This window comes from Miniopterus natalensis, chromosome 9 (genome assembly GCF_054644295.1).
Source record: "Miniopterus natalensis isolate mMinNat1 chromosome 9, mMinNat1.hap1, whole genome shotgun sequence".
NCBI lineage: Eukaryota > Metazoa > Chordata > Mammalia > Chiroptera > Miniopteridae > Miniopterus > Miniopterus natalensis.
In genome coordinates, this window is record NC_142089.1 from 35,871,264 (window position 1) to 35,894,138 (window position 22,875).

The following is a 22,875-nucleotide window of genomic DNA, read 5'->3' on the forward strand; positions in this document are numbered from 1 at the left end:
ATGCTTATTTTCTCGTGAAAAGCAAGATGAAGGGACACAGTGAGAGATGCCATTTGCAGCTCTGTGCAGACAAACCCAGAAACCAAAGCACAGACACACCAGGACGCAACAGGAAACCACAGAGGCCTCAGATCTCTCAGTGTAAATAGGAAGCCAGAGTTTACTCTTGAACCCACAGTGCCGAGCCCGAGTGCAGTGCTTAATCCAGCTCCCTGCCCAGCCCTTCCTTGAGCCTGAGCACAGATGAAAGATGATGCCATCTGGGTAAAAGCATTTTAAAATGTTTGTTCTGATCAGGGCTTGGAGGAAGCTTCTTTTGTTTGTGCTGGTGAATAATTTGGGACACAGGTGCAGATTTGACTTGAAAGCATTAATTGGTCCCCCTGGTTTTTCCCTGCATTGATATCTGAAACTCCCTTCTTCCTCTACAAAGTAATGGTAATCCACATACATTCCCAGAGCACTTGCCATTGACGGTCGTCTTTCAGATGCCCCATCTGTGGACCTTTGGGTCCAGGTGCACGTCCAGTGGAACGTTGGTGGACACTTAATATGTACTCTTTGTTTATTGGATTGACATCTGTAATCTCATTCGATTGCTGCCAGTACATTGGAAACTAATAAGTAGGATACAAATGATCATCACCGTTTTGAGATAAGGAGACTACAGTGTGGTGGAAAAGACATGGGTTTTGAAGTCAGATAGACCCGTGTTCACATCCAAAATACGTCAACTTTCTTATCTAGAGATAAGAATGTCTTATCCCATTCTTTTTTCAGCCAAATATTTTCAAGCAGCTACCATGTGCCAGGCACTGGAGTGATAATGGTGAGCCAAAGTAGGCACAGCCCTGACTTACAGCCTAGTGGAGGAGGTGGGGACTAAGCAGACAATCAGAATACAGTCAGTACAGACCTTGATGAGTGCTTTATGTCCGTACCTTGCTGGGGGCAGTGTAAACTGGCGCAATCACTGTGGGAAACAGCAAAGCATTCTCTGATACCTTTGAATATGCATGTACCCTACACTCCATCAGTTCCATTTTTAGGTAAAAACCTGGAGCAACTATTGTATCCATTTTAAATAGTAGCCCCAAACTTGAATCAACCCAAATTTCAATCAATAATAGAATGACTAGCCTGGCCAGTGTGGCTCAGCAGTTGAGTATCGACCTATGATCCAGGTGATTGAGGTTCAGTCTCTCTCTCTCTCTTCCTCTCTCAGAAATCAATAAAGACATATTTTAAAAATTAAAAACAGGAAAAACTCTTTAAAAAAATAGAATGAATAACTGAATTGTGTTATAGTCCTACAGTGATGTATATACTTCAAATGAAGGAAGTACACATCCTGTCTGGGTAGCTCAGTTGGCTGGAGCGTCGTCCTGTACATCAGAAAGTTGTGGGTTTGATTCCCAGTCAGGGCACACACCTAGGTTGCAGGTTCAACCCCTGATCAGGGTGCACATGGGAGGCAGCCAGTCTATGTTTCTTTCTCACTGAGATGTTTCTCTCTCTCCTTCCCTTCTTCTCTCTAGAATCAGTGAAAGAACATGCCCTCGGGTAAGGATTAAAAATAAATAAAATGAAGGAAGTGCAGCAACATAGAACAACATAGATTAATCAAACAATTTTAAGTGAAAATATCAGGATATTAAAAATATATAAAATTATTTTATTCACATAAAATTCAAAAAGAGGCAAAAGAGACAATACATTTTAGGAATGCATATATATAGGCAATAGATTTAGAAAGACAAGCAAGGAAATCATTGCCATAAATATCAAGACACTGGTTAATTACATGGCTGGGGGTGCTGGTTGTTGAGGAAAAAAGAAGCCTTCCAAAGGGACTTTGGGGAGCTGGCATGCACTCATGTAGGATGCATGAGTACTTATCTGTCCTTAAAATGCACATGTATGTTTTGTATACTCTTCTGTGTGTGTGATATATCGGAGCTGTGAAGCAGAGGAGCAATATGAGAGCACAAAGCCAAGTGATGCTGTAAGAGTTTGGGTGGTTGGCTTCTGTAAAGCAGTGATGTTCCAAATGAGATACTATGTTTAGGTACATGTGTTGGGACGGGGTGTATAAAATACCTTAAACCCTTTGTATTAGTTTCCTATGGCTGCTGTAACATATTACCACAAACTTTATGGCTTAAAACAGTACACATTTATCTTATCAAGGTTCTGAGACCAGAAGTCCAAAATCAGTTTCACTCAGCTGAGATCAAATGTCAGCAGAGCCTTACTCCCTCTGGAGGTTCTAGGGGAGAATCTGTTCCTTGCCTCTTCCAGCTTCCGATGGCTGCCAGCCTGCCTTGGCTTGTGGCCACATCACTTCAATCTTGGCCTCCATAGTCACACTGCCTTTTCTTCATCTGTGGTCAGTCTCCTTCTGCATCTTTCTTATAAGGACACTTACGATTGCATGTTGAGCCTACCAGGATGATCCAAGATTATCTTCCCATCTCAGGATCCCTAATTCAGTCACATCAAAATCTCAACACCCCCCCCCCCTTTTTTTTTCCAAGTAAGGTAACAGTCACAGGTTGCAGGGATTTGGAAAAGGATATGTTTTGGGGGGCCATTATTCAGTCTACCACACCTTTTGTGAAAAGAAGTGACATGTAAATACCTTTTGTAAAGTCAATAAAAATAAAATTTATTAGTTTATTTCTATACTCTAATTCATATATAGCAAAGGAGCACAGATAAAAGCAAAGGAATCAAACTCCTGTATAGTGACTTTTAATTGTTTGTATGAATTGCTTCTAGTTTTATATTTCCTATTTGGTTATTTCTGGAGTAGAGAAATATATTTAATTTTAAAAATTGATCCTGTATTTACTAAGCTTGGTAAACACTCTTATTTATCAAGTTTTAAAATGTACATGTTCTGCACACTCTCTGCATACATGATACCTTTTACAGTAGTTTTTAAGCTATAGAACTAGGTGATCTGATGTTTGATGGTCAGGGAAGATCTTCTGTAAGGCAGTGATATTGGGCTGTGATATTCTTGTGAGAAAAAAGAGTGGTCCAAGCAGAGGGGACACTATGAGCATCATCTATAAGATCATATCACCTTCAAATTTTTGTCTTTCCCCACTTCTTTATACCTCTGTTTTTGTTGGTAATTTTTGTCTAGTTGTGTTTGCCAGGGCCTTCAATATTATGTTGAACAGTTAAGATAATAAAAAGCAATCTCACCTGGTTCCCGATATTAGAGAGAATGTGTCCAAAATTTCTCTAGTGAGCATGTCATTTGCTGCAGATTTTTGATATATGTATATATGTATCCTTTTTGAAATTGAGAAAATGAGCTTCTATATTATACAAGGCAGATGCTCAATAGCCTGTGTTTGAATGACCATTAAGGATTATTTTATTTGACAGTCCCATTCCATATCCACAGAGCTCTGTCGCTGGAACTTCATGAGGGCAGTGACCACTATATCCCTGGTGTCTGGCACAGTGCTGGGGACTTAGGCATTCAATATGAATGAATGAATGAATGAATGAATGAATGAATGAATGAATGAATGAATGAATAGAAGATACCTAGTAAGTATTTGTTTAATGAATGAAAGCAAATTATTGTTTAAAGTGAACCAAAAATCTAGCTACTTTCCATACTCCCAATAAAAAGAATTGAGGTCATGGCAGAGTTATTCTTATATCCTCTGAGCACCTCTTGCAGTCAGCTGGTCATTTGACATATGAAAGAACAAATGAATGAGTCAATCACAGAACATTCTGCCAGTGGCTATTAGACTTTGCCCCTAAAGATTCACATTTATTTGAACTGAAGCCAGGTGGTTAAGGATGATTTAATCAGGACCAAAAAAGAATACTCTCCTTAATGGAATAATTGCTTATTTCATTTTCTCCTTAAAGTTGGCCATTCATCTCATGCCACTGTCTTTCAATTTATATATCTTGTCCATGAGTATTGAAAGTGATTATTCTGAATTAAGACAAAAGTAATCATAAAGGATTGTCTTAGTATGTGACCAGAGGGTTCAGAATTCCAGTGTTATATTGGAGAAGTGTTGGATATAGTGGCAGGCTTAAAATTCACATACAAAAAGACAGAGTTGAAAGCCCAAGTAAGGATATATACTGATTTATTGGTGAATAACTGAGGGAACTTGGTTATCAGAAAGTCGGCAGTTAGGTAAAAGAATGTCTTGTTAATTTTCAATACTTTATGGTTGTTCTAATCCTATATGTACTTCCCATTTCAAAAGGGATTTCATTTAATATTAGTTAAGTAACACCCAATATTATAATATCCAGGGTCTAGAAATTGATTACTTTTTCCTGAGTTGGGACTCTGCCCAAAAGCTGCAGTAATTATTTGCTATTTCTATAGGATAGAAATCACACCCTGCCACAGGGCCTTTGCACTCACTGTTACGTTTCTGCCTATATCATACCTAACTGCATGCTTTACTCCCACACTCTCTTACAGGGATTATCCCAGAAGGGACTTTAACAGTAATTGAATTCAGTACTCTCATTTACACATGGCAAAACCTAGTCCTAGAGAGGGAAAAGGTCTTGGCCAGCATCTCTCCTTCCAGTTCGAATCATGTTATTCTTCTCCTTCCCATTGCTCCTACAGTGATTATTTTTAAACGCTTAGCAAGTCTGATTATCCTCTGCAGGGCATGGCCTGTGCTTAATGTTTTAATCCCATGTGGCGCTGCTCTCCTTCACAGGCTCTCCTCCAGCCCCGCTATAGAGCATGTTATAGCTTCCTCTCCCTCTGCCGGCAGTGCCCTTCCCTCCACTCCTCCTGTCTCCCACTTAGCCTTCCAATCTTAGCTCAGGCGTCATCTCTTCCTAGAAGCGTTCAGACTACCTTAGGCGGAGTACCTATGCTCTCGCATGACACATACTTCTGTCACCCAGTGCGTATTCCTGCATGTTTTGTTGTTAGTTACCTGGGTTTATAGCTTTCTGGCTCACTTGGCTATAAATTCCTCCAGGGCAGGTATTGTGGTTCATTCATTTCTCTATCGCTAGTGCCTAGTACAGTCCCTGGCACAAACTTGGCTTGCGGTGAATTCTGGATGAGACAGTCACTCACCAGGATCCCGGTGAGAAATGGGACATGCATTGGAGATGTGGCGGTGTAGAATGCTCACCTTTTTTGGTATCTTAAGAGAGTTCTTGAAGGATTTGTGAGCCTTGGGGATCCAAAGGAGCCCAGCATTCCGTAATCTCCACTGTGCCCTGGTGTCTGCAGTGCGTGGGTGCTGCACAAGGACTTCTGTGGAAAGGTCTGGCCTGACATGCAGCAGAGCCTCCTTCCCCAGTGCTGATGGTCTTGTAGGTCTGTTCTCCTTGGCCACTAAGGAAAAAATGCTTCCAGGTCCTTTATGCTGTGATATAACTGACTACAGGCTGCGTCCCTATGTACCACCTCTCTTCTCACTGGAATCAGAGCTTTAAACTCAGTGAAAAAGGTTTTCTGTTGTATATCATCCTATAGGAGGCCAGTAGGATGAGAGCTTTGGGGGAATAGAAGGGCGTTTCTGACTCCTCTGAATCCTATACATCTCTTCTCAGTATTATGCCAACAGAAAACTCACAGGATTTAGAAATAAAAAGAATAGTCTGAATTTTGACATTGTCACTTTCTAGGTGAACTTGAGTAATTCATCTGACTTCTCAGAGCCTCCATCCCTTTATCTAAAAATAAAGGGATGGTCTTTTCTACTTTTCAGAGGTATCTCAAGGATTGGTTGGATTACTCATCATGACAGCTGTCTGGAAACCCTATAGCAGCAACTTTCAACCAGGGTGCCACTAGAATTTTTAAAACATGCAATACCTGAGTATTTAGTCAGGGCACTGACCTCTTTTCCCTAGATTGTAAAATGACAAAATGACACCTGCCAACACAACAATAGCCATCCAGTGTGAATGAATCCAAATTATACCAATTTTTTTGGTCAGAGCAGCAAAAATATAATATATGCTTTTTGGTGTGCCGCAGAATTTTACTAATTAGTTTGTGTGCCGTGAGATGAGAAAGGCTGAAAATCGCTGCTCTATGACATAAAGACATCTTAGGGATGTTAAGACTGGTGGGAGGAGGGGAAGTGTAATGGGAACATCCTTGATGTGGAGCACGGCCTCAATTGAAGAGCACCCTTGCTTTGACCACATGCAAAAGCCCCTCTTGCCTGGCTGGCGTGCCTCGGTGGTTGAGCGTCTACCTATGAACCAGAAGGTCATGGTTCGATTCTCGGTCAGGGCACATGCCTGTGTTGCAGGCGCCATCCCCTGTAGGGGCCGTGCAGGAGGAACCGATCAATGACTCATCAGTGATGTCTCTCTCTCTCTCTCTCTCTCTCTCCCTTCTTCTCTCTGAAATCAATAAAAACATATATTTTTAAAATCCTCTGTAGGGTGATGGGTGCCAGGCTGGTACCCTCCTTTGAGTCCAACTCTGGGCTCTTATCCTCACCAAGACTTTCAGAGCAAGGAGAGCTAGTAGAGTGCATCTAAGCCAAGTTGTCAAGGCAAGTGAGGATTTAAGACTAAATTCTAATGCCAGACCCTCAAGACCAGGCACGTCATGAATGAGAGTTGGAGCTGAGGGTCTTGGGCCAGGTATTAATTGAATCAGGGTGGAAGCAGGTCTGGAGAAGCTGACAGTTGCCCCTGCCTCTGAGATGTCCAAGGATCACCATTTATGCATTGGCTGTTCTACCTGGACTGGTCAGCTGGTTACAAGTCCAGGGTCAGAGTAGCGGGTGTGGAACGTTTGAAGCATGGAGGGGCAAAAGGTGATAGAAGGAGCGACTTGGGGAAGGATAAATGGATTGAATGAGGTGAGTGAAGGACTTTCTGGAGAACTGTATTTCAGGCAAAGCCTCTTTTCTCCTGCCTGGAATTGTTGACTTAGCAAAGTAGAAGAAACCACACATATTTACACACCATGGGGCTGATCTGGAGCTTGGAGGCCCTGAAGGCAAGGGAAGGCCCAGGAAGGCCCAGCTCCTTGTGGAACACTTACGTAGCTTGTGACCACAAGAACGTTCAGGCACCATAACAGACGATTATCATTCATTATGTGCTCAGTTGTGAACCAAAACAAACCGAAGGAACCACTGTGCAAGTGCAGCCTCTGGTAATCCCGCATGTGTTTAAGAGGGGACAGCAGTGGGTTTGTGGACTTCTGGCTACAAAGCAACCAGAACATAAATGGGGGTTATTTTCCCCATTGCCTTCAAGAAAAGAATTCCCGCTCCTTAGCATGTCCTGAAGGGACCTTTATGATCTGACCACTGCCTGCCCTTCCACTCATAGGTTTGATGTTTTATTTTTGCATCTCCTGCTTCATAGCTGCCTGACCTTGAGCAAGTTGTGTAACCCTTCTAAACCTTAGTTCTCTCATCTGTAAAATGGGGATAAAGCTACCTATGTTACAGGCCTGTAATAATTATTACATGAAATAGTGCAAGTGAAGTCACCAACAGTCTTTTGCTCATAGCATATGCCAATTCAACATTTGTGTGATTTTTGTTATTATTACTGTATATTCTGCATTCTAGCCAAACCATAACACCTTCTTCAAGCCATTTCATTCTAAGAACTTATCCCTTTATTGAGGTGCTCATCAGAGTATCTTGCCATTCTTGGATTAACTGTAGACATTCTAACCACATTAAAAACTAGTACAAGGACAGTATCTTTTTCATCTCTGTTTCCCCAGGGCCTGACATGTAGTAGGTGCTCAATTAAATGTGTGCTGAGGGGATGTGTAAAGTGTGTCTGTTCTGGAGAAGCTTAATTCTCAGTAAGCCCAGGTGCTTCCTGGGGCCTCCTCTCCTTCCCTATGTTAGGTTCCTCCTCCATGTCAGAAACCACAAGGTGCTTGCATGCATGCTCACAGTAATAGCCCGTAGCCCTAGAAGGCAGTTATTATGTAAAGCCTTACGAAAGGAGTACAGGGCTTCAATTAACAGAAATGCCTCAAGTATAAACGTATCTTTTTTTTTTTTTACCATCCACCCACTAGGAACACTGTTTGAGATCTAAGCAATCCTCTTGGTCTGGCATGAAAAATGAGACCCAGATTTTTTTCCACCTAAAACCTACTGTATCTCCAGCCTTCTCCACCCTCTACCAGCACCTATGTTACTTGCATCTTACCAGGATTAACCATATCTGTCTGTACTCACAACTTAGAAAAGTGTAGGTTAAACATTTCCTGGCTTAAAAAAATAAGAGTCCAGAAAGTTAAATAATCATCTCTCTCGTGGATTGCTGTGGGCAGGCACTATGTCAGGGCTTTTTCTATATTGCCTCTCGTCTTCCCCAACACCCTGGAAGGTGAATGCTCTTGTCTGTCTTTCAACTGGGGGGAAACCAAGATTCCCCAGGGTCTCATATCTTGCTGCATGGAGCCATCATTCTGGCTTAGCTGAACCCAAACTCCTCTCTTCGTGGCACCAGTCCACTTCCAGGGAGCAGCACCACCAGCCCCCAGGCTCACTAACCAGTGCACCCATCTTTGTATCCCCAGGCACAGGAGTGGAGGGGTATTTCCTCTCACCATGGCTGAGTGTTCAGTCACCCCCCTACGGGAGCAGGTCCAGGGAAGTGGAAAAATAGCTCTTACTCCTAAGTCTGACATCTGTCCCTCAGGTGAGAGCCAAATTCTCAAATTGCTGGGCCAAGGGCGAGTAAGCCCACATCACACACAGGGGGAGGGTATCACCACACCGAGAGTTCTGCCAGAATTCACACATCCTGGCAGGCAGGCTGGCTGGCCCCGGTGGTCAGTTTTATTTGTTCTTGTCTCTGATTGCTGTGTGATGAGTGGAGAGAGGGAGAGGCAGGACCCCAGAGAAGACACCAATCTCCAAAAGCCAGGTTGGGTCCTCTCATTAAGAGCACCTTTAGGCTGTGCCCTTACCCTCACAGGCACCCGGGGGCACCTCTCTGTAAACCCACAGCAAGAGGTAAACATCTTGGTGGGGCTGGTTCCCTTGGCCTCCTTGCATTCATTTGGCCTTCGAGGTTCCCAAGTATCTAAGGGGCAGCCCACGTATAGTAGGAAGAGACTTTGGAGTCCCACAGACCCAAATCCAATCCCCCTTCCACCACCTGGCACCTGTGTGACCATAAACGTGGCTTTGAACGTTTCTTTTTCTGTAAACTGAAGCAAATGGCAGTGGTATCATGAAGATTAAACGTAAGAATGTGCATAACCCAATCAGCACATAGTAGGTGCTTGGCAAGGGTTAGCTGCCTTCCCTTGCTTTTTTCACTGCGTGCTTTTGTAACGCCTTAAAAAAATTACTAGAAGCCATTATCATTGTCATTTGTTACATTGCGAGCTAAATACATTGCTGATTAATAACACAGAAACTCTAGTTAAACCACTCTCACAGAACTGTAACCCTGTCCTACATCATGTCATTTATTTTACAGATCGCTGCTCCCCCCACCACCACCCCCATTCCTTTTTCTAAGGAAATCCAGATGGTCCCGGATACATTCTCATAAGCTGGAGGGCCTAAGCCAGAGGTTAAAATCAGGCCCGCTCCACTCGCAGATGATCTATTCATAACAAAGGCTGCCTCCTGGCCATTGCCCACAGCTGAACACTGTTAGTCTGAAGCCATCGTTTCATTTGTTTCTGATTGTTCTGCAGTGTTTACATATCTGAAGTATTAGCGTGGTCTTTTATGGGAGCACAGGCAGAGGGCAAGCCTCCCAGATCAGCTTTCTTTCCGAGCCCCTTTTCTCCTTAGCATCTTGCCTCTGTGTTACAAGCCATTTCTCTTTTACGGGAATTCATTTAAATAGGAAAACAAATTTTAAGTAGTTCCTTTTTTTTCTATAACATGAGACTCAGCATTCTCAAAGAACTACTATTTAATGTGGAAAAGAAGGAAAAGATACCACCGGAATCTCTCTCTCTCTCTCTCCTGTCTGATATTAGAAAATTGCAAAAGACATATTCCATTCAGGGCACAGGGGGAGCTGGGCTGGCTCCAGGACAGTGTTAAAGAAGGTGCTGTCAGCCTGTTGTGTTCTTGCCTCTCCTTTTTACAACCTTTGTTTCTCTTCTAAAAAAAAAAAAAAAAAAGTGTCTTGGGAATGGTATGGACTCTTGAGTCAGATTTGAGTTTCAGTCTTGGGTTTGCCCTGATGATAAGCCTGAGAACTTGAGTTAACTTCTCTGAAGCTGGGTCCCCTTGTCCGTCAAAACTGGTTGTAACACATGTTGCCCAGCATCTTAGGAAGGAGACTGTGTGTGCGAGTGTCCGATGTGGAGATGACAGAGGACTGCAGTGCTGGACGCCTGGTTCAGGAATGGCAGGTGGGAGGGAAGGAGGGCCGTGACCCATTGTCTGCTTGGATGCTGGTGCGCGAGCATTTATGTGCTGTCCCTGGTAACACAGCAGGTAGCCAGGGAATGTTGGGTTTCCCATTCTCTTTCTCCATCTCTCCTCTCTCCTGACCTCTTCCCATTCAACTGTCACTACATTTTAATGCTCTCGTCAGCCTCCTTCGTTACAGAGAGGACGTAAGGGATAAACTCCTTCACCCTGAGCACCTCATCTGACATTCAATAAACACATCTAAGTGTATAACACTTTCTCAGTCACTCAGTAGGGGAGCTACCCAAGTGTCTGTGGATAGTTTTAATTCTCTCCTCCCGGCCCATTTAGCCTTGTCATCTTCGATGAGGCCAAAGATGGATAGAATTCTGCCCACGAGGATTCATCAGGTCTAGACTTGCAAGGACATGTCCCAAACTCCCACGCGCTAACCCTGGGAAGCCGGAGTGGGTTCTGTTTGGGGAGCACTTCCAGAAGGCAATGATTGATGCATAGACATGGGAATTCTGACTTTCATGAGAAGATGGCCTGATATACCTCAGCCGAGGCTCTCTTTGCCTTTACACAATATGCTTTATCAGGGGAAACCCGCAGTTGTCCTTATTGCCGGTGACAGATCTTGCAATGAGAAGTTAATCCATCTGGGTGATGGCGCTGATTCTTGTCTTGCTGTCTGTCTTCCCCGGAGCCAGTGCAACCTCTGTACCCCACCTTAGAGCTCTAGTCAAGATAGTGTCAGAGCTTGGTTTTTAAAACTCAGTGCCCACGTGTACTCCAATCCGTAAAGAAGAAGTATGCCTTGGCCTGTGTGGAGGTGATGATATCAACACAGGCTGTGCATTTCTGGGTCACCGACTGTACCAGGCACTGTACCGAGGCCTGTAACAGACTGCGCCACACTTCATCCGCGCAGGCCTGTGAAAGACGGCCTGTTTGCCTTACTTTTCAGGTAAACACACCAAGGACCAAGGTCACACATCAAGTGAAGGCAGAACTTTGAAAGTCAAACCAGAAATTCTAAGTCAAGTCTGATATTTATGAGACGATTCCTGAGGCCAGACACTGGTATCAAAGCAAAAGGCCGCAGCAGGGGAAACGGGAACAATGGGGCAGTAGGAGAAAGGGTCTCGTAATTTAGCAGGAAAAGTCAGGAGTCTGGCGGAGGCACTGTGTAACAGGGTGCCACGCGCCTGTTGCAAAGGAAAGGGCCAGGTCATCCTTGTCTGCACCTGCCATCAGCCCGGGCTGAGACTGCCCCCAGGCATCTGTTTCACTGAGCCCTGAAGTCTGTAAGGGGGAGGGAGCTGCTTTTCCCAGCAGCTAGTGCACAATCAAAACAGAGCATTGGCCCGGCCGGGTTTGAGATCCACTTAAAAACTGGTACTGTGCTCACCGTGGGCGGTGTAACAGAAAGAAAAGATACGGTTCTTTTTTTTTTTTTTAAGATGATGTCCTTTTTTTTTTTTTAATATATCTTTATTGATTTCAGAGAGAGGAAAGGAGAGGGAGAGAGAGAAATAGAAACATCAATGATGAGAGAGTCATTGATCGGCTGCAGCCCGCAACCCAGGCATGTGCCCTGACCGGGAATCGAACCCTGATCTCCTGGATCCTAGGTCGACGCCCAACCTCTGAGCCACTCCCGCCTGGGCAAGATACGGTTCTGACTCTGAGGGTCCAATTCACTTTGTGACATCGGAGCGACAGAGCTGAGAATGCATCCGGACGCATCCTGCAGAGACAGCACCCTTCATCCTCGCTGCTCCCTCCCTGCCCACCCGCCTGGCCCTCCCCCGCAGAGAGTCCACAGAGGGGACCAGTCATTGTTTACCTACCGCGCATTGTTTGGGCTGTGAAAAATAATGTGAGATAAGATTTTATACCTTTGGAGTCATGTAACTCTTGGAACTTCCAAAACCGAAAGCCAGTCTGAGCCCGCTGGAGCCAGTCAGGCACATGCACAGAGAGGGCCAAGTGAGGCTCCTTGTCCGCAGGGGAAGGAAAATGTGGGAAAACTTTAGGAAGGCCTCGAAGTTTTCTTGGCTATTCAGTCTCTTGCAAAGCAACTTTGGGTGCATTAAGTGTAAGTGAATGAGAAACATATGGATTCCATTTCTCCTGTGATCACATATGGGTTTCAGAATGAAGAATTCAGGGTTTAAGGAATCCAAAAAACTGAAAATAATTGAGGACATTGCTCAACCTGCCATGCCCCAGGAGTTCTCTGTGAACAGGTTTTATGTGTTCATGTTTTGTTCTGGCTGAAATAAAGGGATTGGGTTTCTAGGAAGGGCAGACTCTTAACTGGAGGACTCTTGACCTTTCTGAAACCTCCAAACAGAGGCGAGAAAAATTTGACAAGCCTGAGCTGTATTACCACTCACCACTTACAGGTGACTGGCCATGTGTTAGATTCTAGTACTGCTCTTATCGTTAGGGACATTGCTATGTTAATCCTCATTTAGCCATGCCCTGCATTTGTGTGGTGATTCCGTTTACAAAGGATGTTACATACATATTACATGTTAAGTACATGTCACATGTATTTATAAATATAGGTGTGTACACTTTCACACATGACATGTTATGACAGCCTACAGTTTGGAAGTACAGAGGGTTCGGGAAGGATGCAGGGAGGGGCACCTCACCCAGCTTGGGGTAGAACTCGGGGTTTAGAGAAAGCTGCTCAGAGCAGGAGGCTTTGAGCTGAAGGACAGGTGAGGGTTAGTCAGGGGAAGGTGAGAGGGAAGGCATTTTAGACAGAGAGGAGAATTTACGAAGATGCCAAGATGGGAAAGAAAATGGCCCACTCAGGAGATTTCTAGGCTGTGAAGGGCTTGTTGCATTGAAAACTGATTGGGACCAAGGATGGGGAAATGATAATGTGTGATTAGGCCAGACAAGTAGATTAAAAGCCAGATCAGAACGGTCTCATATGTCATAGGAAGGTCTAGAAGATGTAAGTGGGGGAAATTATGTCATTAGGTTGGCATATTAGAAAGATCACTGTGCTGGAGGTCTGGAAGTTGAGTCTCTGAGCTATTCCTGTGGGGGTGCAGGGCGGAGGACAAGATTTGAGTCAGGGATGCCAACTTAATCACTGTTGCAATAATCTGAGCAAGGGGTGATAAAGGGCTGGATTAATAGTGGCAATGGGGAGAAGCAGAACAGGTCATATTTGAAAATTAGAGGTGATAGGACATGTGACCTATGGTGGGCAGAGGAGAGAGATGGAAAAGTAAAGAATGGTACCCTGGTGGATGGGTAAATAGGGTACCATTCATTGAGACAGGAACCCCAAAACGAGAGTGGCCCAGGAAGGAAGGATGGTGAGTTCTATTTTAGACATGTTGATTAAACATTCAGGTGAAATGTCCAACATGGAAATCGAGAGTGAGACCTGAGTTTGGGATAAAAATTTGGGACTCGGCAGCCTACAAATTGCTATTCCACACATGGGAGTGGATGGGCTGCCCTCAAGAGATGTGGCGAGTGAGGTAAACACAGGAGAGAATCCAGGAGGGAACAGGAGGAAGGCCTATCAAAGAGATAGAGCTAATAAGGGGTAGAGACGACTGAACCCAAACTTTGGGCTCCAGATCTTTCCACTGTCCCAAAAAGGAATAGAATGAAACCATCTGTTGTTTCACATTTCTTGAGAGCATTTATGTCCTAGGATCTTTATATACATTCTACTACTTAGGACTCATACAAAACTCTGTGGTAGATAAGATGATGCCTATTTATAGATGAAGAAACTGAGCCTCAGAGTCTCAAAGGCTAATAAACGACCTAATCAGAATTGAAACCCAGATTTGTCTGACTCCAAGGTCTATCTGTGTTCATGGACTAAGTCATGTCCACTCCCTTTAAGATAAGAAGACACATTTCCTCACTGGTTCACAGGAGAGGCAAATGACTCATTAATTGAATCTGAGAAGTGCGGACGTGGAGGTGAGTGCTTAGAGCCCGTTCATAAGCGGAATTCTCCATGCTCACTTTTTGTACTGTGCAGTGAGCTGGGAGTTGGCTGGAATGTGTGTAAATGGTTTTCTTCTAGTAAGATGATAGCACAGTACATTTGGAAGGAGAGATGAGCCACCACGGAAATACTCGGTCCCACACATGCTTGCGGCTACCCTCTAAAATTCCCAACCTGGCTGGAGGCATCAAAACAAAACCTCCTGCTCCCTCCCAGGACCACTGGCGCCTGGAGCCTGCCTCCCTCCCCGCCAGAGGCTTAGGCCATCCTCTGGGTGATGGGGGGGGGGGGGGGGGCAGTAGTTGGTGGTGCTGGAGTTGCTCCCTGCTCTGAGCCCAGTCATCTCTCCCCAGAGAGGTGTGAGCAGGCGCCTGGGTTTTATCACCGCAGGGAAAGTCGCTGACAGTAACACAGCCTTGGGTGAAACTCCGCCAGTGGCATCCTCCTCGAATGGAGCCAGCTTGGATGCAGACATGAAAAGAGGCAGGAACACGTGGAGAGGCTTCTAATCTGTGCTCTACCATGTCTGGTCGTGGAGATCCTGGGCAGTTTGCTGACCCTCCCTCCCCACATCTGTCCCTGCAGCTGGAAGTGGGCCGCAGAGGTTCAACCCCACACATTCTCGGGGTCATTGTAAGCCTGGGTGCAAATGTGCAGTCGCAAGTCACTCAATGCCTGATTTACTCCCCAGCCCAGTCCTGCACTCGAGCTCCTACTAGGCTGTAAACTTTAGGACAGGCATTATGTCCCTTACGTGGCTCGGAGGCCCATCTTTCTACGTCTTTTCATGTTTAAAACAGTAGTTTGAATTCAGTGTATCCAGGAAATATTTGTGGAATATTTATGCAGCTAATGTAAGATATTATAGAGAGTAACCATTAAATACAACCATGAAGGTCACAGTCAGGAAACGCTGCAGTAATCTTGGTCACAGGTCAGAGGGGAGTAGAGGAAAGTGGGTATTTAGAGAAACTCCAAGAGACTGCCCAGTGCAACCCCGTGAGCCCCAGGCCACACGGGGACAGAGCCTGTGCTGAAATAACTTGCCGGAGAGTTTTGAAGACCAGCTGGGGTAGAAGGACTCAACTTCAGGGAACCTTAGAGGATTTCCAAGACAAAAGAGATATTAAGCATCTCTAGTCTAATTTTATTTACTTTATAGATGAGGAGAGAAGGCCTAGAGAGGGCAGTAAGTTGGTAGTTCATATCTTGGGTCCTGATATTCTTTCTCTACTATTTACTAGTTATCTGACCTCCTTCAGCTTAGATTTCCTCACTTGTGGTGCAAGTATAGTAATAGGACCCATCTCACTGGGCTGTCATGAGGAGTAAATGTGATAGTGCCTCTAAAGAGCCCAGAGAACCTTCTTGGGCACAATAATAAGCCCACATTAACTTTAGCAATTTTATTTTATTATTTCCTAGTATTCTTACTTCTCTATGATTATTGACTGACTTAGAGAGTGGTTTCACAGAGGCTTTTTCCGAGCCACAGCTGTTCAAAATTTGATTTTTTGACAAGCGGTGGGGTATGTTGATGCAAAAATATACCCATCTTTCAAACCATATGCTTTTTTATTTAAAGTGCAGGACTTTAAGCTAAGCCCTCATGAAAATCAAAATGCTTTTCCTCTCCCTGACTCTGAGCCTGGCCCACACAGCCCTTTCTGCCCGGACCCCCTCCCTCTCTGCCCAAGGAAACACTCCTCCAAGGCCCAGCTCCCCGTGGCCCCCCTGGGAAGTGCTCAGGCTTTTCCCCGGCAGTTTGGGCTCCTGCCACACCCCTCTCCTGCCTTACTTCACACTCAGCATAGATTGTCATGATTTTTATGTCTGCCGGTCAGACCCGGAGCTCCTTGAGGAAAAGGGCCATGCCTGCCACATTATTATTATTATCATTATTGTTATTATTAATATTTTGCCTTACTATTTTTACAGCTTTGTTGTGATCTCAGTGCCTGGGCATACAGTGTGCAGCCAAATGTTTTGTTTCATTGTGTGTTTCAGTAACTTTATTTGTATCACACATAATTCAAGCATATGTCAAATGTCTGCGTATAATGAAACAATACTAAACTGAATGCCATGTGCCAACACCTGCGAAAAAGAAGACTATGAAAGAGAATATTGCCACTACCTGTGAAGCGCAAATTTTTGCTATAAATATTAACTATTTTCTTGTTGCGTTTTGCTTAATGTTCTCGCTCTTTGAAGCAACTTTGAGCCTTGATTCGAACATGCCCATAATGAACAATCCTCCCGGCTTAAACCATCTGCAAATATGAGAAGCTTTGCTTCTATATCCACTTCTGCCTCATTATTAAGAATATTGACTCCAAAGACCAAGGATGAATCTAGAGACCCCCTGGCATGGTTGCAAATACTGTCAGATGTGGTCATGCAGCCCAGTCACTCGGCTGTTCCATCTCACAAGCCACATTTCAAGGAGAACTGTTTGCTTAGTATTAACACAAAAGATACGTTCTTTATATGTGGTAGCTTATTTAGTCTTTACAAAGGTCCTCCCATATTCATATCATTCTGCCCATTTTGGAACTGAGGAACCCGAGGCCCAGAAAGATTGCCTGTACGATCCCCTGGGTAGAACTGGCAATTTCGAGCAGAATCAAGGTAGGACTTTGACTCGGCCATGATCTCCCCTTGGCTCTTCACAAGTGTATCTGTCAATTTTTGATAACTGTATTATAAAAAGCCTTTTGGAAATGAAGATTCCTAACCTACTTGTGTTCAAGGCCGGGTTGTCCGGTTTGGGTGAGTCTGTGTTGGTTCTAATGGCTCTTGCTTTCTGTCCTTGAAAGTCAAATGAAGGGTTCAGGTGGTAGCTGCCTAAAACCATGACCATGTATTGTTTTAAATATGTCTTTATTGATTTCAGAGAGAGGAAGGGAGAGAGAGAGAGAGAGAGAGAAACATCAATGATGAGAGAGTCACTGATCGGCTGCCTCCTGCATGCCCCTGACTGGGGATCGAGCCTGCAACCCAGGCATGTGCCCTGACCGGGCACCGAACCCTGATCGCCTGGATCCTAGGTCGATGCTCAACCACTGAGCCACACTGGCTGGACACAATGACCATATTTTGACAGAGCCACACCTAGACCCTGTAGAGTGTGATGCCTGTCTGCTTTGTATTTTTATATTCTTGGGCATGTTATTTAACTCTCTGCCTCAGTTTATGCATTTGTATAATAGGAATGATGATAGAATCGTCCCTTAGGATATTTATGAGAATTAAGTGACTTCAGTCCTGTTACATGCTTATAATAAGGCCTTTAGTAAGTACCCAGTCAGTCTCAGCTGCTGTTGTTGCCAGCAGCACCATTGTTACAGGGAAGTCAGTATCCTACATGGACACCTGTTGTCAGCTGAGCAAAATGAACCTTCTCCTTTCAGGTAAGAGAGCAATCTCCAGGCCAAGACAGCCATCCGCATGGAAATAGCATTCACAAAAATATTTTCAAATATTTAGGTTTATTGCAAAGGATTAGAGCCCTCATAAATATACAAACGTGCTTTCTCTTTCTCTCTCCCTCAAAACAAACTATTGCTGGTGCTTCTGAGAGCACAGGGTTGGGGAGTGTTCGGAAGTGCTCTGGGGAACATATCGCTGTGTCTTTGTTCCCTTGCTTTGCTCGGGATGTCTGACGAGAAGCATGCGCCATTCCAGATGTCTGAGCACAAACAGGAGTCGACTCAGAACTTTCTCCCTGGGCAGAGCTGGGCAGAGCCTCCCACTGACGTTTCCAAGCAGCAGACCCACAACCTTCTACTGAAGTTCTGCTGCAGCGGACAGGGGAAAATGGTTAAATTGTGAGATTAGGGGAGGAGGGGGCAGTGCATGCCCTTTCTAAGCAATCTGTTTATACAATTATAAAAAAATATAGGGTTTGAGGGCAACGACTGCCTGGGTTCAAATCCCACTTCGGCCAATAACTACCTGTGCGGCCATGGACAACTTATTCAGCCTCTCTGAGACTAATCTATCAAATGGGGCTAAGAGTTCTGGAAGGGAGGGGGTGCGGGGCATAAAAAGAGAAAATTTGATTTTGGTGGGTGTCCATCCACCTGTTGTTTCAAACCCTAGGTCCTAAATGGAGTGACTGTCTCATTCACCCCAAAGCAACTCTTATATACCCCAAAGCAGTTCAGGGAGTAGTTTCTAATGTGGGTATATGATGAAATTTTCACTGGCAAAGGCAAAGTGGTAAAAACGAAGACCATTAAGGGAGTGTTCCCTCTGCCTGGAACACTTCATATCACACACACTCAGACACAGACACACACATACCTTCACTCCCACCGGAATAATTTCTGTGTATGTTTTACATCTTAATTCAAACATTGTCTTCTTGTAAAAGCCTTCCCTGACCCCCAGACTAGATTACACACCTCACGTACAGGCTGTTATAGTAGCTTTTGATTTTCCTTCATCTCCTTATTGCAGTTTGTAATTGCACATTCATGTGATGATTTGATTAATGTCTGTCTCAGGGCAACCAATGAAATGTCCCAGTGTGCCCGGGACTGAAGGGGTTTCCAGGGCACAGGACTTTCAGTGCTAAACCTATTGGAATCCTGGCCAAACCTGAATGGTTGGTCATCTAGTCTGCCTCCCTCTCAGGACTGTGGGCTCCAGGAGGGCAGGGACCTGCTCTTATGTTTACCTTTTATCCCCAGTGCCTGATACAGACTTGGGTCATGACAGGAATTCAGGAAACATCTGTTGAACCATCAGGAAAAGAATGATATGTCAATGTAAGCGGAACTATCTTGTCTTGTAGAAGCCTGTCTTTTCCCCCTGAGATTATCTTTTCTATGTTAGGTGTTAAATGTCCCTTTTCATAAATTCTTTTGACTTGACAACATTTAGAGTTAACAGTGTTGTTCCCTTGTCTCCCCTTACCTCCTTGCTGCTTGGGAGTTGGAAATCCTTCTGACTTGATGACTCCGTTTAGTGAAAAGGGAACCGGAATAATTGGGGTCAAGACATTTAAAGAAAGTTTGTCCCCGTGCTAAAATGCTGGGCTATCAATTTCATAAGGGCAGAAACTGTGCATATTTAGGATCCCCAGGACCTGGCATATGACCAAGCATATAAGGAAGGCTGAATAAGTATTTATAGAATAAATGAATGACTAGATTCTCTGCCGGCCTCAAGACATGCAAAAGTAGACCTGGTGTGCCTAACTCTCCTTTATTCCCACCCTTGAACTACACCTTTCCACCACCATAAATAGGACTTCAGCGTCCATCCCTGTTGGGTGGGTGAGAAGCACATGTCATCCAGAAGAGGGAACACTTGGCTGTTCTGGCTTATCTCTTGATACATTTCCCTAACACCTAAAAGGACTTCCATGGTCTGCTACAAAATAAAACATTGTGGCATCTTGAATACTTGGTGCACCTCACCTACCTAGCTTTGCTCCAGCTGTTTTCTTGACCTGGAGTGCCTGTTCCACCTCACCTGGAGAAAACCTGTAAGTCTAAGCTCATATCCTATTCTCTAAGAAGCCAGGTCTAGACCATTTTCTTCCTCACTCCCTTTGCCCCTCCACATTCTCTGTCTCTACCACCCCGTGGACCACAGTGTATTGTGTTTGTCCATTTACTTGTGGAGCTCCCTCTAGATGGGCAGCTTCTTGAAGACGAGAACTCTGATTCATTTCTGTGCCCGCAGCACCCAACAGAGGGAGATGGCCTGCTATAGAGTGACTAGTAAGTGTTGGCAGAAGGAAGGGAATGTATCAGTTATCTGTTACCACAAAAATGCTAGGTAACAAACAAACATGACATCTTAGTGATGTATGGTAAGGCGTGTTTTTGTTCACACATCTCTCAGATGGCTGGGAGATTCTGGTGATCTGGGCTTGTTAGCTGCTGGTCCACTAGTCGGATTTGCTGGTCTTATTGTTGTTCGCATCTGTGTGAAGCAGCACCTGCAACAACGGGGCTGACTCAGCTCTGTTGCATGACTTTCCATCCAGCAGGCGAGCCCGGGCACATTCTCGTGGCAAAGGTAGAAGAGCAAGAGGAGGAGTGGAGAAGTACATAGGCCTCATGGGGGTGAGGCCTGGCAAACTGGCACAGTGTCCTCTCTACCTCATTCTGTTGGCCATACATGACCCGGCTGGCCCACATTCAAGAGGTGGGGGCCCCGCCTCTCCATGAGAAGAGCTGCAAGATCACATTGAAAAGGGGAGGGATACATGGATGAGTGGAAAATGGGGACCACGTTTGCAATCAGTCTGCCATGGAGAGGGAGCCAGAAGGAAATGTCTCATTCGTTTCTTTCCAAAATGATCTCTTTTGCTATCCTGGTATCTGAATGAATTTATCAGAAAAGTTTCTAAAGATGAAGCCATGCCCTTCCTTTGGAGGGAGTGACTTCCCCACCATAAAAGGCATTTAATAAGAAGCTGAATTCCATGGTCATAGAAACACCAGATGGGAGGAGGAGAAGGCTCCTTCTAGCCCTCAAGGTTAATATTTTCACATACGTTGTCTCTTTCTTTCCAGATTAGCAAAGACCCAATTTTTGTACCAGGTGTCTGGGGCCCTTATTTCTCAGCCATGGTTCCTGGGTTCTGGCTGAATGAAGGTGGACAGAGTGTTACTGGGAAATTGGTAAGTTGACACTTTTTCATTATGGTCATGAACATTTTTACACCCACGACTAGCTCACTTTGTCACATTACCCATATACCGAGTATCTGGAAGGTTTGCAGAATCCTAAATCAGAAGAATTGACTTTCTCTCAGCGTACAGTCTAACATACGGAGCATATGCAGCACGTGCTTGCCAAAGGAATAAATGTTGGCCCAGGCGATGGTGACTAACCCATCTTCTCATCTATCTTTCACCCAACAATTCTTTTTTCTCATGGCAGCAGGAGTGATACTGTACTTTGTGAAAAGGACCATGGAACTCCCCAGCCCAGATACTTCGGTGGTTCCCCGTAGCCCTTGGGACATAGTTCAGATAGTTTTGTGTGTGCATCACTCCCTTTGTGGTGTTTCCCCTCCAGCCCCACAGATGTACTTGTCACCAAGGCTAGATTTCTTTACTCATAGCTTCCCCGGGGCTTAGGTTATTCCACTCCTCTGTGCCTTTGTTCTTTACCCTGCTCCAAGAGTCCTTTACCACCTTTATCATTTTACTTGTCCTTTAAGACACAACTCTGCTTCTTATCACATTCTGTTATTCTTACTGGTTTACTAATCTGCCTTTCCCAGAAATCTTTGAGCTCCTTAAAGGCAGGGATACTTCAGTTCTTAGAGGGTGATTGCTAAAAATGTGTTGACTCCCTGCAGTTGTCTAAAAGGAAAGAAAGAAGATCCAGAAATGTGAGATGAGCACTGAGCCAGAGGTACTAGGACAGAGTGGGCCCAGAGCAGTGTGAAGAAACTCTGCAGGGAAGAAGGCATTTGTGCTGAGCCTTATAAGATAAATAAGAACAAACAAGGCAAAGAAGGGTAGGAACACTCTTCTAGGCAGGAGAACTGGCATAGGAACAAAGACATGGGAGCGAAAATAACAAGGCATATTTGAGGGTAATTGCAAATAGGCCAGAATATCAGCTGTGGCATAAACTTGTCTTAGAAGAATGACTTACCATAAAAGAGAGTTGGGCAGGGACCACATCATACAAATTCCCTGTCAAGCATGCTAAGGAATTGAGCGCTATCTAGTAGATCAAGGCCAAGGGGAACCAGTGAAAGGTTGGAAAAACGGACAGGAATGTTCAAATCTCAGTCTGGCTAGCAGCACTGAGGAAGAAAGCCTGAGGGCATGTGGCTGGAGGCAGGGAGGCCAGTTTTAGTGGGTTTATGCACAGACAAAAAGCCATGATGGCTTGAATGAGGACAGTGGCAATGATGACTGAGAACTGAGGTCAGGAGATGGGCTGGCCTGGTCAGGATTAGATGTGGAAGGCAAGAGAAAATGAGTCTTAGCCTCAATTACCCAACCTCACATTTACTATGGTATATTGAAATCATCTGTTTATGGTCTGATTCCCCCACCAGCTCTTCTAAATGTTCAGTCAAATTGAAAGTGATCTGATCCAAGAAGGAAAAAGACAAAAAAGAACAAAAGGGGGAAAAAAGTGATCTGATCCAGAGCTGGATGGAGATGCAAGTACCCATTAGTTTCCATTTCTTGGCGTCTTGCTATTTTATGCTTAGCTGCCTCAAATTCTCTTTCAAAGTCAATGAAAGCCTAGGTGGCTGGCTGGCTGCGAAGAGCGTGTTCTCTGCCCTTGCTCTTGTCTCAGGCTACAGAAATGAATTAAATGAGTTAGGTCCCCATCATTCCCTGGTTTTAAGGAGCTCATTATCTAGTAGGGAAACTCAGTGAGTATAAAATAAATAACTTCTTATTGGTCTTAATAACCAGTGCTGGAAATGTTGGGAAGTAAGACATCACTGTGTGCTTAAGGTTCATGGGGACTGGAGCTTTCCACTCTCCTGTTTAAACCAGTGCCATGTATTTATAC

At 44.6% G+C, this 22,875-nt stretch overlaps 1 protein-coding gene across 1 annotated transcript in view; it reads left to right on the plus strand.

Annotated features, from left to right (window-relative positions):
• The window catches only part of FGGY (FGGY carbohydrate kinase domain containing), a 352,569-nt gene that overhangs the window by 207,238 nt on the left and 122,456 nt on the right, over positions 1–22,875 (plus strand). Inside the window, exon 11 of the mRNA XM_016205908.2 lies at positions 20,898–21,005. Coding sequence (XP_016061394.2) covers positions 20,898–21,005 — 108 coding nt within the window. The remainder of the gene's footprint in view (positions 1–20,897; positions 21,006–22,875) is intronic.